We start from the raw sequence: 16686 nt of genomic DNA on the forward strand, positions 1-16686 counted from the left end.
CCCATTCCCTTCTTTCCCCTTCTGAACCATTTTCCTCAATGTCATCTTCCGAGCTGCCGGATTCTAGATCATCAAACATCGGACATATGAAGTCCTCTTCCAGAGCCATGTCATTAATTTTCGTCCCCTCTTCCCATTCCTCAACGAGTAAAGTACTTCTTGGACAAATTTGAGGATGTTTCCGGGTATAGACTTTCTAGCCAGAACTCTGTGTGTTTGACTTTGAGTCATACTCCAAATTCTCAACCAACACGCTACGCTTCCCTTGGAGTAGGCCTAGGAGCTGTGTCATCCCAAAACGTGACAACTCCTTTTGAAAAAGAAGCACGTTCTTTTTGTATGAACCTACGTGTGGATCCCTTATTAAAAACTGAATTGGGCTTACTTAAAGCTTGCTGGCCCAAAAACTTAGTTGCCAACTTTGGATTGAAGAGAGCCCAAAGAGAGCTAAATATCTACTTTTATTAAGTATGGCCCACCCTCCAAAAACATAGTCCAGCCGAAATATTTGACTGAAAAGAAAATCTGCTTTATCCCATCAGTGCATATTTTATTTAAACAAAATTCCTCCTTCACATTAGGGCACGTGCAGGACAAAAAGCAGTCCACCTCTTTTTTAAAACAGGAAACTGTGTCATTTAAGCTGAAATCTTTGACCAAAAGATCTGCCCTCAATCTGTTGTAAATTTTTTTTAAGGATGGGCAAAAATTTCGGGAATTAATTTCCATTGAAGTTTCAGTTACTTTCGGCAAATCAAGACCCGAAGCTCGCTCAGCATGCACCTCCAGCCTATTACCGACGACTGCCGTAGCACGTCCCTTCAACTCATCGGGAATCTTTCGGCTCTCATTCCTTGCACCCCCAGATGCTTCAGTCCCCTCCAATTGGGACTCAGCCGCAACCTCAACTCCACTCTTATCCTTCCTCACTGATTTCCTCATCCAAACTTGCCCTGGACGTTTGCCCTCCTTCCCATCTTTCTTCTGAATTCGAAACAGATTCAAGCTAAGAGTATCACCCTCGTACGGCACCGAAATTCTTTCTGGTACAAAACCAGAGCCATCCCCAACAACCTTGAGTCGAGCATTTTTTAAATTCTTACCCCTTATTGTGTCGTCATCAATTTCTAATAAGCCTCCACAGAAAGAACCTATCACCTTAAACACATGAAAATTCCAAATGTTAAACGGAATTCCTTCGACACCTATCCATTCTTTTCTGCAAGAAAATTTCCTGTCAATTGTTTGATTCCTCCAACTCCATTTAAGGAAAGTAACTGTTGTGATTGCCGGAATGTTAACCGAACCCATAGAGGCCAAATTCTCTTACTCCCTCTCATTGGCACATTGAATGACTAAACGGTCATCTGAGAAACTGGAAAAGGTGATATTTTTTCCCCACCAACGTTTCACTCCTCTCTGAACCGCAGACCAAGGGAGTCGACAATCCTCCCTAAGCATGAGAACAGCATAACGGCAATCCATGATCGGTTTCTCCCCCTTCTCCTCCATTCCCATCTCCCATAATTCTGTCTTCACTTCTTTATCATGCGCTTCCTTCCCTCGTAATATTTCCTCATCCTTTAAGGATTTCGAGTGAAGGTTCTTCTTAACTACGGAAGCCCAAGAGGTCGAACTTTCCACCCTCCGAACAGTATTCTTGTGAGGAAAATTACCTTTTTTTCTAACCAGATGCTCCAAGCAAAATGCTAAATCTTTCCAACCCTTGGTACACCCCTCCTCAGGCACTATGATGGACTCAAAGACGCTATGTTTGAGAACATAAATTTTTCAAAAAGACTCCTCGAGCATTCTGGAAACATTCCAACAGAAGCCTCATGGAATTGTTCCTAAAAGTCCTCCTCCGATCTGCTCTGCGGTATTCCTTAGCTTCGATCATCCATTCCACTTCTTCTAAGAGCCACATGGTTGCGTCTAGCGTTATAGAGATCTCATACCCTGTAAATCTAGTTCTCTCACATAATCTAACTGATCCACCATCCTTTGAAAGGGATAACATGAAAACCTTATGAATTGTTCTAAAGCTCCAATATCTAAAACCAAAATTCGACTCTTGTCCAATCCCAGTGGGGAAAAGGACGTTTTTCTTCCCATAACCAGTAGGGTTATGGTGCACCCTCGACCTATTCCTTTGAAATGAACTGCATCTCATTTCTCAATTTGAATATCAATTCTCTACCAAGTTAATTCATTCAGATTTCCCCCAGACCAACTATGACTAATACAAGGCTGAAAAGGATGATTAGCCAATGAACTCACTCCTTCAATACAAGTAAACACAAGTAAAATCAATTCTAGTGTGTGCTTTACATTGCATTTTAAGTATATAGTTTCGTCTTGAATTATTGGCTATTATTCGTGCCACCATAGGTGATTCTCTCAGGACGTCTATGATCCAGGCATACTTCTGCCAGGTTCTTGACAGTTCCTTCATTGTCCCTCTTTCTCAAAAACTTCTCAAGCGATTTCCTTGGCCATTTCTTCCTTTGATCACTATGCTTGGTTTTTGGCTTTGAGAGAAGCATTGTAACACTCTCAAGCAGATTGTTTTGGTCTTCTCTTACCTCTTGGTTGGAAACTTGATCACTGATGATAGGTAGACAAGATGGTCTAAGAGCATGGATCCATGGCTTGTCCAAGATGGCATTGACTGTTCAAAAAGATTTGCAACCTGCTCAACCCAACAATTTTTAACCCAAAAAAAATGCAACTCGAATTTTTTTCAACTCCAACTATTTATTACATAGGCGAGTTGAAAATTGGTGTTAACCTACATTTAGAGCCAAGAACAATCTTATTATCTTATTGTATGGTGAAAACAAGAGAGTCGTCAACTGTGACATAGCTAGGTATTTTTCTAGTAGCAAGTATAACACATGGAAATACCATTGGAAGTTACATCATTGCTAGTTAGTGGGGATGATGGTAATGGTAAAATTCATATCAGCCATGGTTATTCATGTAAGAAGGGCCATGTTGTGTTGTTGTTTCGAAACGATAACCAATCCTCATGGAGGTTTATTTTGGGAGGCATACAGAGGAAATTAGGCATAAGGATCGAACTATCCCATTTGTCTGATGATAGAGGTATTCTTTGGTGCCCCAATGAAGCGCCATACAATAAGATTTAATATCCAAAGGGGAGATGATTATTTCAGGTGATTTAAAGATTTCTGTCGTTCCTTGGAGTTTGATCGTGATTGATGGCATTCCCTTAAACATCTGAAACATTCACGTATTTAAGGTTAGAAGGGCTCTTTGCAGTGGGTTGATGGCTGTGGACAAAAATATGGTAGAGATGACAAATGTATCTTATGCTCGGATGAGATTGGTTGGGGATTCCAAATACTTTATCCCGACGTCAATCATTATGCCTTATGATGGAAGTTTTATTTCCTTAAGATTATACAAATTGGGAGAATCGTTTAACCAGGTAAGCAACGGTGGTGGAGGTGTTTGGGTAAGGAAGGAGGTTCAAAGTTGCTCCATTCCAGTAGAGAAGGAAGGAGGTGTGTCGCAGAAAATAGTTCAAGAAGATGAAGGTGGCGAAAAATCGACTGCACGTACAGTTCAGGTATCGACGCTTGTTGTGTTAGCGATGACTAGAGGAGTCAATTCGAAAGGAGGAGCAACAAAATCAACGTTAAAGACTTTCCTTTATTTTCAAGAATCGGTTTGCAATTCCCTGATATCTAGGAAGGATAAGGAGAAGATTTTGTTAAAAAGGAATGCATTAAATTCAGTTGACTTGCCAAGAATTTATAGAATAAAAAGTGATCTGGCAAGGAGCAATAAAAAGTTATGCAATGCATAATCTTTGCATGGAGTGGAGAATTATGTGAAGGACACGTGTGGGCTTTCTTTTAATTATAGAGGTGGGGTCACATGGGATAGGCATGTGTGCCTTGTAAGATGGGCTGGACAGGTGGGCTTTGGAGGATGGACTAAGAGGTTTTTTAATTTGTCAAAACAAGAGGCTTTACTAAATAAGTATGTCTTGTTGAAGTTTGTGGACCCAATAGAAAAAGTGAACCATCTTTTGTCAGTTAAGTTATCAAAGATTAATCCTAAAGGCCAAAATTCTTTTTCCAAGGCAGCTGTATATTATTGGGCCAATTTCCCCATTTTTGAGAAGAAATCTTCTTCTATCCTTATCAAGGAAATTGTGGAAGAGTAGTCTGTCACAAAGTTCTCTGAACAACATTTATTAGTCTATGAACGAAAGAAAAAAAATCCTAGTGATAAGTTTGCAAGGCAAGGATTCTGACAAGGGGGAAAAAGAGTTAAAACTTGATTTTGATGATATGGAGAGAAATCAAGGGATGGAATGTGATGGTCAGGAGGTTGGAGGGTCTTTTTTTAATGAGGCTAGTTTAGGAGGTTGGAGGGTCTTTTTTTGATGAGGCTAGTTTAGATGGTAATGTTTCTGATATTGACAGAGAAGACTTGAATGAGGATGGCCTTCATAATTATGAGGAAACAATTGTACACATAAGGAATTTGTGGGAGGACAAAGAAGTTGTGTCTTAAAAAAATGTTATCTCTTCGGAAAATTTGGGTACTCTTTGTGGTAAGGAGGGTATGGTAGGAGAGGAAATATTTGAATATTTTAAGGCAGCCGGGGAGAGTTTTCAACATGAGAAAGAGGGAAGTATGCAAGGTGAGGCTAGGGACACCTCAGGCGAGACTTTAGCAGCAATGGGAGTGGAGTTGGTCACGCACAAACGAGATAACTTTGAAACTTCCAGGCAGGTTTTGGCTTCTGATAGGATGGCTTCTGATAGGAAGAGTAGAGAGTTGAAGAAATTGGCTTTCAACATAAACTATGATAAAGGGTTTCAGAAAAAACGGGGTGACAGTTCTTATAAATGAAGATTCTTTCCTAGAATGTTCGAGGCAGCGGTGCAGTAGAGAAGAGGAAAGCAATAAAAGAGACAGTATACAAAATTAATCTAGATATTATTGTCCTTTAGGAGGTGAAAAGAAGTCAAGTGGATAGGCGTTTTGTTGGAAGTATTTGGAGGTCTAGGTTCAAAGCGTGGATTTTATTGCCCTCTATTGGGAGATCATGTGGAATTTTAGTAGTGTGGGATACTAGAAGCATCAAGGTTATTGATACTTTAGTGGGTGCTTTTTCAGTGTCTATACTTGTTCAACTAGAAGGTAATCAACCATGGTGGTACTCAGGGATTTATGTTCCAGCTCATTATGGTAGTAGAAATGAGTTATTGGAAGAGATCGCACGATTAAGTTCTATTTGTGGGGATACTTGGTGTGTGGGGGGAGACTTCAATGTAGTTCGTCGGGTGGATGAGAAAGCTAACAATACTTCTAATACGAGGAGTATGAAGATCTTCGATGAGTTAATTAGGGAGCTTAAGTTGCTTGATCCAAGACTTAATAATGGAAGATTCACATGGTATGACTTTAGAAATCGTCTCATTTGTTGCCGTTTGGATAGATTCCTCTTTGCTAATAACTGGATGGTGTTATATCCTTTTGTTGGACAGGAAGTGTGCGTACGAGTGGTTTCAGATCATAGTCCAGTGGTTTTGGATTCTAATCCTCTTATTTGGGGTCCAAGCCCTTTCAAATTCGACAACCTTTGGCTGGAGTATAGGGAGTTTCGTTCGAACTTTAGCAATGGTGGCATAGTGCTTCGGTGAGAGGTGGATCTAGAAACAAGTTTATGTCAAAACTGAGAGATGTTCGGAGGAGGATTCAAGTGTGGAGTAAAGGGGTTTATGGCCCTAGGAAGTTGGAGAAGTAGGCTCTTGAAAGACGTGTATCAGAATTAGATAGGATGGAGGAAAATGGTACTTGGGATGCTAATCTCATCGCTAAAAGAGGAAGAGTTAAGAGGGAGTGGTATAATTTGATTTTAGAGGAGAGAGGGAGCTGGTTGAAGCTCAAGTGTCAGTAGGCCAAAGATTGAGACTCCAATTCTAGACTTTTTCATAATGTTCTAAGTGCTCGAAAGGCTAAGAATTTTATTTCCCAGATTGAGAAAGCGGATGGGACTGTGCTAAACGGGGAGGTTGAGATTGTTAGATTTTATTCAACCTTGTATTCTTCGGTTGACCGACACTGGAGAGGAATCTGGGGTATTGAGTGGAGAAGGATATCTGTTTTCCTAGGTCTTTTATCGAAAGGCCCTTTGAGGAGGAGGAGGAGAATAAGCATGTTGTCTTTGATTGTTTTGGCGACAAAGCACGGTGGCTTGATGGGTTTTCGATGGCTGTGTTTCATTTTAATTGGGAGGTTATAAATGATGATTTGGTGGAGGTTATTGAGGGGTTTCATGCAGATGGTATCATCCCCAGATTATCCAACCAGACTTTCATCTGCCTTATTCCTAAGAAGCTCAATAGCTGTCGGGTAAATGATTTTAGGCCAATAAGTCTTATCACAAGTGTGTATAAGGTCATTTGGAAAGTCTTGGCCAACAGATTGAGAAGGGTGCTTTCGGAAACCATTCTTGAAACTAATAATTCATATATTAGGTATCGTTCTTGTGGCCAATGAAGTGGTGGAAGAGTATCGTAGCAAAGGGAAGAGTGGTTGGGTGTTAAAATAGATTTTGAGAAAGCCTATGATTGTGTGGAATGGGACTTTCTTGATTTTGTTATGGAATTCAAAGGTTTTGGCTCTCTTTGGAGGAGGTGGTTGAAGGGATGCCTCACTTCTATGTCGTTTTCGGTATTCGTGAATGGTAGGCCGAGGGGTAATTTTGGAGCCTCTCATGGGCTTCGGCAAGGTGATCCTTTATCCCATTTCTTGTTTACTCTTGTGGTGGATGTACTTGGTAGTTTGGTGGACAAAGCCAACGCTTCGTCTTTATTTCGAGGTTTTTCGGTGGGGAACGATAAGATAGTAGTGAGCCATCTTCAATTCCAATTTCTCCTTGACATACTTAAGGCTTTTTCAGTCATCTCTAGGTTGAAGGTTAATTTGTAGGAGTGTCAATTGTTGGGGCTTAATGTGGCAGAGGAGGTTGTGAACTCTCGCGCCTCAATTATCAGTTGTGAGGTTGGAAAATGGCCAATGAAATATTTAGGTCTCCCGTTGGGAGATAATCCGAGGCTTCAAACCTTTTGGGAGCCAGTGTTGGCTAAGTGCGCAAAAAGATTAGCTGGGTGGAAGTGTGCTTCTCTCTAGAGGGGGTCGACTTACCTTAATTCAATCGGTGCTTTTGTCACTCCCGGTGTATTATGTGTTGCTTTTTAAAGCTCCTAAAAGTGTTTTGAAAGTGTTGAAAAGGATGATGCGTGATTTCTTGTGGGATGAAGTTGATATTGCGGGTTCTGAGCATTTGGTGGAATGTGGTCTGTAAACCTTTATTTAAAGGAGGACTTGAGATTGGAAATTTGGAAGTAAGGAATAAAGCTTTCCTTTTTAAGTGGTTATAGAGATTCCTGTTGAAGCGTAATTCTCTGTGGCATAAGGTGGTGTCGAGCCGTTATGGGCGTGCTGCAAATCTTTGGGATACAAATGTGGTGAGATTTACTGTGAGGGGCTGTGGAAGGACATTGCATCCCTTTATGGTGAGCATGGGAGGTTGGTTCATTTTAAAGTGGGGCGTGGTAATTCAGTGAGGTTTTGGGAGGATGTGTGGATTGAAGGGCAAGCTTTGAAGGATAGGTTTCCAGACTTGGCAGTTATTTCCCAAGCTAAAAATGCTCCGATAGCTGAGTTGGGTGTAACTAGGGAGGTGGGAGCAAGAGTGGATTGGAATTTGCATTTCAGAAGACACTGTAGAAATAATCTGAATTATTAGTTAGTGTTTTACAACTTATTAATTAGTGTTTTACAACTCATTACTTCGTATTTTACAGCTAAGGTGTAATTAATGTAAATTAGTTTATACCTAGAATATTCCTTTGTACTTAGCCTATTTAAAGGCTATTCCTTTAGAATTAGTTGATACCATGTGGAAAAATATACTCTTGATCGTTATCTTTACTTCTAAAGGAATAGCCTTTAAATAGGCCGAGTACAAAGAAATATTCTAGGCATAAATTAATTTACATTAATTACACCTTAGCTGTAAAATACTAAGTAATGAGTTGTAAAACACTAACTAATACGTTGTAAAACACTAACTAATAATTCAGATTATTTCTACACCCTCCCTCAAGCTGGTGCATACAAGTCCCACATGCCCAGCTTGCACACTTGCTCATCAAAGCTTTCTTTTGATAATCCTTTTGTTAGCAAATCAACAACTTGTTGTATGCTTGACACATAGTTCTTTTTCTTTTATGAAATGACGGTCCACCTCCACATGTTTGGTTCTATCATGATGAACCGGATTGTGTGCTATATTAATAGCTGATTTATTGTCACTGTATAGTTTCAAAGGATTCACTCTTTGAAGTTGCAGTTCTTCAAGAACTCGTTTGATCCAGATCAATTCACATACTCCTTGAGCAAGAGCTTTAAGCTCGGCTTCAACACTGCTTCTTGCAACAACAGGTTGTTTCTTGCTTCTCCAAGTAACAAAGTTTCCCCATACATTGGTACAATATCTAGATGTTGATCTTCTGTCCTCAATTGAACTTGCCCAGTCTGCATCAGTGAAAGCTTCTATGCCTCTTTCTCCATTTTTTCTGAACAACAGACCTTTTTTAAGGTAACTTCTTTAGATACCGTAATATCTTGTAAACTGCCTCCAAGTGTTCTTCAAAAGGGTTGTGCATATACTGACTGACCATGCTAACTGCAAAGGCAATGTCATGTCTGGTGTGAGATAAATAGATAAATTTTCCCCTAGTCGTTGATACATCCCTTTGTCTACAGGTTTCTCCTTTTCTATCTGCCATTTGATGAGACACTAAGGCAACGAGTGAGAGGGTTGTAACATTTGTAGCCCTTTTTGGTGGAAGAATACCCAAGGAAAATACACTTTGGGGAACGAGGATCAAGTTTGGTATGATTAGGTCCTAAAACATGAACATAGGCTGTACAACCAAACGTTTTTAGTGGAATATCTGAGAGTAGGCGTCTGAGGATAAATCTTAAGAAGAGAAGATATTGGAGTTTGATAGTGTAAGACACGAGAAGGCATTCTATTGATTAAATAAGCTGCTGTCAAAATAGCTTTTCCCAAAAAAATCTTAGGAACAGAATTAGTAAATATGAGAGCCCTAGCAACTTCTAACAGATGTCGATTTGTCCTTTCAGCAATCCCATTTTGTTGGGGAGTACGAACACATGAACTTTGATGGACAATCTCATTAGAGATAAGATAATCACCTAAGATGGATTTAAAATATTATGTACCATTATCAGTGTGCATAACTTGGAGATTAACTTGAAATTGATTTTTAATCATTGAATGGAATTTTTTGAAGATGGCAACGGCATCAGATTTGTCTTTTAAAAGAAACACCCAAGTTAAACGAGTATGATCATCTATAAATGATATAAACCAACGAGTATTAGAGATATTTGTAACCCTGGATGGCCCCCACATGTCACTATGAATGAGAGTGAAATGATGAAATGCCTTATAGGGGCGAGAACGAAAAACACTTCGAGTATGTTTTGCAAATTGACACACTTCACATTGGAACATGTTCAAGTGTTTGTTTTTAAACAGACTAGGAAACAGATGTTTCAGATAGGGAAAACTAGGATGTCCTAATCGATAATGCTATCTCATTATCAACGACTAGTGGCAAAATTGATCTATTTATCTCACACCAGACCTGACATTGCTTTTGCAGTTAGCTTGGTCAGTTAGTATATGCACAACCTTTTGAAGAACACTTGGAGGCAGTTTACAGGATATTACAATATTTAAAGAAGACACCTGGAAAATGTCTGTTGTTTAGAAAAAATGGAGAAAGAGGCATATAAGCTTTCACTGATGCAGACTGGGCAAGTTCAATTGAGGACAGAAGATCAACATCTGGATATTGTACCAAGGTATGTGGAAACCTTGGAGAAGCAAGAAACAACCTGTTGTTGCAAGAAGCAGTGCTGAAGCGGAGCTTAGAGCTCTTGCTCAAGGAGTATGTGAATTGATCTGGATCAAACGAGTTCTTGAAGAACTACAACTTCAAAGAGCGAATCCTTTGAAACTATACAATGACAATAAATCAGCTATTAATATAGCACACAATCTGATTCATCATGATAGAACCAAACATGTGGAGGTGGACCATCATTTCATAAAAGAAAAAGAACTATGTGTTGTTTATGTGCCAAGCAAACAAGCCGCTGATTTGCTAACAAAAGGATTATCAAAAGAAAGCTTTGATGTGCAAGCTGGGCATGTGGGACTTGTATGCACCAGTTTGAGGGAGGGTGTAGAAATAATCTGAATGATTAGTTAGTGTTTTACAACTCATTACTTAGTATCATACAGCTAAGGTGTAATTAATGTAAATTTGTTTTTACCTAGAATATTCCTTTGTACTCAACCTATTTAAAGGCTATTCCTTTAGAAGTAAAGATAACGATCAAGAGTATATTTTTCCACACACACCTATTTTTGATAGAGAAGTGCCTTCTCTAGTTGAGTTGTTAAGGATCCTAGAGTTTATTCATTTGTCAGCGATTCTGGATGATAGAAGGGTTTGAGAGCCTGAATCTAGCGAGCTTTTCTCTTGTAAGTCTACTTTTCAGAAGCCTTGCGGATGGGCAAGCTGTTGTGTTGTGGGCTAAGATATTATGGAAGAGTCGAGCTCCTTCTAAAGTCAAGGTGTTTGGTTGGCTGTTGTTTGTTGAGAAGCTTAGCGTTAACGATTAGGGGTGAGCACGGTGTGGTTTGGGCGGTTTGAACACTTTTTAATACACCACGCCACAAGTGCGGTTTAGTAACTAGAACACACCATGCGGTGTGATTTGGTTGCACCAAACCGACCAAACCAAACCATTTTTTGCGGTGTGGTTTGGGCGGTTTTCCACGGTTTGTGTTAAAAAATATGTCATAACAAAATTTAAATTTTTAAAAAAATACTAAATCCTTAGTTCATAACAAATCCTTAATAAGTTCTAAACAACATCACAAGTTATCAATTAAGTTCAGTGAAACACAAAAAAAATATACAAGTCTCCCATATTGGGTAACTATAAAAAATGGTATATATGTAAAGTTTATTTTTTTTAATATATTTGTAAGTATGCGGTGCGGTGCGGTGCAAACCAAAATTTTACACCGCCAAACCGCGCACCGCACCACACCGCACGGTTTAGCTCAAATACAAACCATACCGAACCATTACACTTTTGACACCGCAGTTTGCGGTGTAGTATGGTGCGGTGCGGTCGGTCACCGCGGTTTGTCGGTTTAGATGCTCACCCCTATTAACGATGTTCTTCAATGTTGTCGTCCTTTTCAATGCCTCTCTCCTAGCTGGTGTCTGTTGTAACAGGGGGGCTGAATCTCTCAATCATTTGTTTCTGTTTTGTGATTTGGCTCAGATGTTATGGTCAAGAGTGCGAGTGAGTTTGGCTTAAGTTGGTGTTTGTCGAGTTCCGGCTATCAGCTGTTATGTTGTGGTTTAGAAGGGGATAAGCAGTTGAACAAGCTATGGAGGTCTACGATCTTGGCTTGCTTTTGGGCAATTTGGCTAGAACAGAATAGCATAATTTTTTTATGATAAATCATCTTCGTGCGAGACCATATTTGGGAGAGGGTCAAATTCTAGGTGGCCACTTGGGTGTATCGTACAAAAGATTTCGAGGGGTTATCTTTCTTAGATCTCACTAGGAAGTGGGTAGTTTTTTTATTTTTCTCTTGTGTTCTCTTTTGTGTTTTTGTTTTTGTTTGTCACCACATTTTTCCTCCGCTATAAGTGAGAGATTTCTATTTAAGTGAGAGGAGGTCATTCTAAGACAAGGACCTCTGCCTCTATTTCTTTAAAAATTTAATTTAATTTAGCACACCAAGAAATGTGACATTAGGTGTCTCTTGTCTAGGTGCGACATTATTGAGGTGTGTGAATTCGAGAAATTGAAATATTCTTATTTTATTTAAAGAGTTTTTGAATGATAAATTTAGTAACATCTTTGTGCTGAGATGTTAAAAGGTTGAATTTTCAATTTTATTAGCTGCTTAAAATTTAAGAATTATGAGTTTAAAGATGAAGAATTTTGTATTGTTATATATGGATGGCCTAAATTTTCAACTTTTGGTGTTTAAAATTTAAGAATTTCACATTGTTAAATGATAAAGATTATACTTTAAAGGTTAAGCTTTTATAGTTTAAGAATTTTGCACTGCTAAACTTGCTGGGGTTATTCTTTTTCAATTTGATTTATATTGTTAGAATATCTCAATTTATAACTATATATAAATGATAGGCATTAGTTCGTACGTGCTAGGTGAAACTTTTTATTAATAAATATTTCATGAATAATAATATCATTTGTTTGTTATCACTAATTTAAATTATATGATTAATTAAAACTTCAAAAATATGTAATTTTTGTTTGTTTTTCTGATTAGATTTGAATTACTTATTTGTTTATTTTTAAAAAGTGCATTCGTACACATGGTCTTAAGGTGGGTCAGGATCGGGCTTGTCCCATGGTCTTAGTGGACCAGATCAATGTTGACCTAGTGAGTAGTGAACCAAGACTAACCTGCGTTATGCATTAGTGGGTTCGACGGCTTTAGTGTGGGCCAGTGCTTTGTTAGGACCATGGTCAGTGATGTGTTAGGGCCTAATGGGTCTGGACCGAGTCAGGGCCTGGTGGGTCAAGATCCGGCCAGGGCCTAATGGGCCTGAGTTTAGAGTTTATAGCTCTAGGGGCGAATTGAAATTTTTTACATGAGTACGATGATTACGATATTTGCATTGGCCCGTACATTTTGCCAAAGTGGCAAATTGTAAATGTCAGTAGTTTACTCGAGTACGTTAGTTTGCTTCTATTTTCGTAGACGATTGATTGTGGTGTTGTGTTGATGCTTGCAGGTTGGAACAACTGATAGCGTGATGGGACTCCCGAAAGCACTCACTGAGAGACTTTTAAAAGAGGCTCTCTAGTTTCCGTCAACTTGTTCCCTTGTTTCGTTTACTTGGTATGTATCTAATTTGAACTCCATTCTCTATTAATTGCTCCCCTCCTTTGAAGCATATTGGAGAGTGGAAATGACTACTTATTGGCTGCCTTTCTAAATACACAGACTCTGCAACATCAAGGCAAGTTATTATTTCTTGTGTTGAGGAGCATAACAGGCTTTTAACTTTGTGAAATTATATTGTATTGTCGACAACCTACACTAAGATAGGCTATGAAGATTTATGTTAGATTTTATTAGTCTTATCCTATTCACCGCTTCTTTTAAAATTTTGTTTGTCTAAAGCAAATTCTAAGAAGTCGTGAAATAAGTTCCCTCGTGTTTAAACAAAAATTTCAAATTTTAATCACAACAAAATTTCACCGGAGTTTATTAAGTTTGAGTTAGACATCCAATATTATAAGAATAATCTTGATTATAATCACATTTTGATTTTAATTATGATGGTATTAATTATTTGTGTAATTTTGGAAAAATTTGGGTGAATTTTGAATTGTGGCCGAAATCATTGAGTTTGGTTGACGAACTGCCTACATTCTCTAGTTAAGAAGTCAAGCCACTTGTAATTCTGAATGAAATATTTTAGAAAATAAATTGAATAATTTCAGTGAAAATTAAGAAATTTTGAAAATTCTGTTTGATATTTAAAAATTTTGAGAACTTGTAATCAGTGGTGAAACCTGTTAACGACGAGTCGGGTCATTTGCCCCACCCAAGCTTACCTACCATATATTTTTATATTATTTTTTTTCTGAGCTTCCCCAAAATTCAACAAAGGTAGGTTAAAAGAAAAGCGAAAAGATGAGACCCTTCAAAGACTACAACTAAAGTATCAGCAATCATAAAATAATTCATTTTTAATTTGTAACTTATCCCAAATATCTTTAGCTATTTCACAATTAGCTATAGCCTTCATTTGATTCATAGACATGATATTAAAAATGGCATGAGTCTCAGCCATGGTCCATTCGGATATGGGCTTCTTTTTGGTCTCCTCACCATCCTTCACAGCAGGAGGATTCCAACTATCAACAATTGCATAGCACACACGTTCATCAATAGCCTTGAGAAAAACTCTCATTTGAGCTTTCCAATAAGTATAGTTGATTCCATAAAGCATGAGTGGTCTAAAAGTAGACCCACTTTCTTTGAAACAATCCATCAAACACTAATAAGGCAGCAGGCAAGTAAGCAACAAAAAAATTCAGCAAGCCAACAAAAACTAACAACACCTAAGTAACCAACACAAGGACCAAAACTAAATAGTAGATGCAACAAAATCAACCAAGAAAAGCAAGGATCAACACACAAAGCAAGTTGATTAACTACTCCTACCAATTACCCATTTGAACTAATTACTAAAATTCAAATTTAACATAACAACATAGTGCATAAAATAAAAATAACACAATCATTTTACATGGTTCAGCCATAATTTCTCACAACCTACTACATGAGACCTAGTCCAGACTAACACATACTCAAAGTTATTACAAGCACTTATACAAAAAAAACAACCAAAAACTCCAATTTGAATTGATTCAAGCAACATGTAACAAATTCCCTATTTTTAATGAAGATCTTCAAGCAACCAGCCTCTCACTGGTATAATGGTTTGTTGGACTCCCTCCAGTTGCTGGAATCCCCCAGCTCCCCTCGAGAATCTGCTGCTTGAACTCCCTTCAAGTTTTGAACCAAAAAACCAAAGATAGAATGGTGAACTCTCACCAAAACGTCACAGGCAATGAGCAATGAAGCATTGAATGCTTCAGACTTTTTACAGAGGTTGTTTATTGAAGAAACCACTTTTTAACAGCTCAGAAAGGTAGGGTAAACACGCACAAAGAGAATATATATATACTAAGGCACAAATGTGGAAAGACAGCTCATCAAGACATGTGCTAAATTAAAATCACGTGTTCAGTGTTTCCGAAATCTCATCATTCAAAAGCATGTCTTAACATGATATTCAAAATATGAAAAACATAAGAGTAATAAAATGAGCTTCCAGTTTGTTAACATGCAAATGCATGTCTAAACATGATGTTCAATACATGACAAAATAGATGCATTTACAATTCATTATCAAGATGCAAACGATTTCACATTTGTTTATTCATATTTGTAAAATTAAAATTAATATATCTTTCCTTTAGCGTAAAAAAAATTGGAAAAATAGAATTACCAAACTTTTTTAAGAAATTTTATTAGACCCCTACAGAAATTCACCATAGTCTATGTACTAACCATTAAAATATATGTATATATCATGTGGGAAAGTGGAGTCATACTTAAGTTAAATAACAATAAACAGGTAATGTGATGGGGCCTTTGTCACCTCCTTAATCCTTACCTGTTCCCTCCTCCTGAAACGACAGAAGTTCTTCAACTTAAGGAGTTGTTCATATCGAAAGCCAACCACAAAATTGGATTGCACTGGGAAAAAACCAAAACCAAAGGAAGGAGTAAAGTAAACGTTGCCAAAAACGTGCAGTAATACTCAGTGGCCGAGAGAACTACGTTTGGGCAGCTGTTTGACTTGGTGTGCAACATCATTACAAGCATTATTTCTTTTACCTTTTGTTGGATCTTGGATTTTAAGATTGAGATAAAATGAATTTCAAAATTTTCATTTTCTCATATTTAGATTCAAACAAAAAATTGAGAATTTTATTTTTAGAAAAAATAAAACTTAAATATACTATAAGGGTATCAATTTCAAATATATTTTACGTTAAAATACACCACAAAATTTAATATTATGTAGTTAAAAATAAAACCACATGATAAATTTATAGGTATTGCACCTAAATTTTGAGTGTCTAATCAAATTTTTTTTTAAACGAAGAGAAATTATAAAAATGAGCTCTTTTTATAATTAATGTCCATGTTTTATTATCTTTTTTTTTAATTTACGGTATAATGTGAGTGTCTTTCTTATTGTGTCCCTGATTCAATGCAAAATTTAAGTTTTTGTCTAGTTAAAATAACAAGAACAATACATAATTGCACAAAGTTAAGGTCTTGTTTTCATTTGAAAAGGAAAAAAAATTATGATGGAAAAGAGTAAAAAAAATGAAAAGGAAAATACTTTGAGATTTTTTTTTAATAATATTTCTTTTTAAATATATTTAAAATTGTTCTGGCTCTTATAAATTACCTAGTGTTAGTTTTGTGCGCTATAATTCATAATAAATCAGAGAACAAAAAACACATATAATGTGCTCATTGAACCTGAATATTATTACATATTTTATAGCAAAATATTATATTGGCGTTGTTGCAAATGTAACACTTAAATACTATGGTAAAAATATATTAAATTAATAATTTGGTACTCCCTACCCAACTAGCCTTAATTTTTTTTGTTAATTGTTGATGTAACAGAAATTAAATTAATTTTTTTATTAAAAAATTATTTAACTTCTAATTTGAAACTAAAAAAAATAAAAACTTAAAATAAAATTAAAAATTTATTAAAACTCATTTTATTTAATTAAATTAAATAATTAAAACTAAATATTTAATAAACAAAAGCCATTCAAGCTTAATCCCAAACCTGAAAATAAACAAAATCCATTCAAAGTTTACTTCCCATCCCATTTCTTGGTTCTGAAGATGGTGCTTGACGT

General features: G+C 37.1%; 1 protein-coding gene across 5 annotated transcripts in view; it reads left to right on the forward strand.

Moving 5' to 3' along the window:
- Positions 1-13304, forward strand: part of LOC133807103 (uncharacterized) — a 28435-nt gene extending 15131 nt beyond the window's left edge. For all 5 annotated transcript variants that reach the window (XM_062245258.1, XM_062245260.1, XM_062245262.1 and 2 more), the window contains one exon: positions 12948-13304. In XM_062245258.1, the coding sequence (XP_062101242.1) occupies positions 12948-13019 (72 nt within the window). In that variant the 3' untranslated portion in view covers positions 13020-13304. The remainder of the gene's footprint in view (positions 1-12947) is intronic.
- Positions 13305-16686: the final 3382 nt, after the last annotated feature.

Source organism: Humulus lupulus, chromosome X (genome assembly GCF_963169125.1).
Source record: "Humulus lupulus chromosome X, drHumLupu1.1, whole genome shotgun sequence".
NCBI classification, from domain to species: Eukaryota; Viridiplantae; Streptophyta; class Magnoliopsida; order Rosales; family Cannabaceae; genus Humulus; species Humulus lupulus.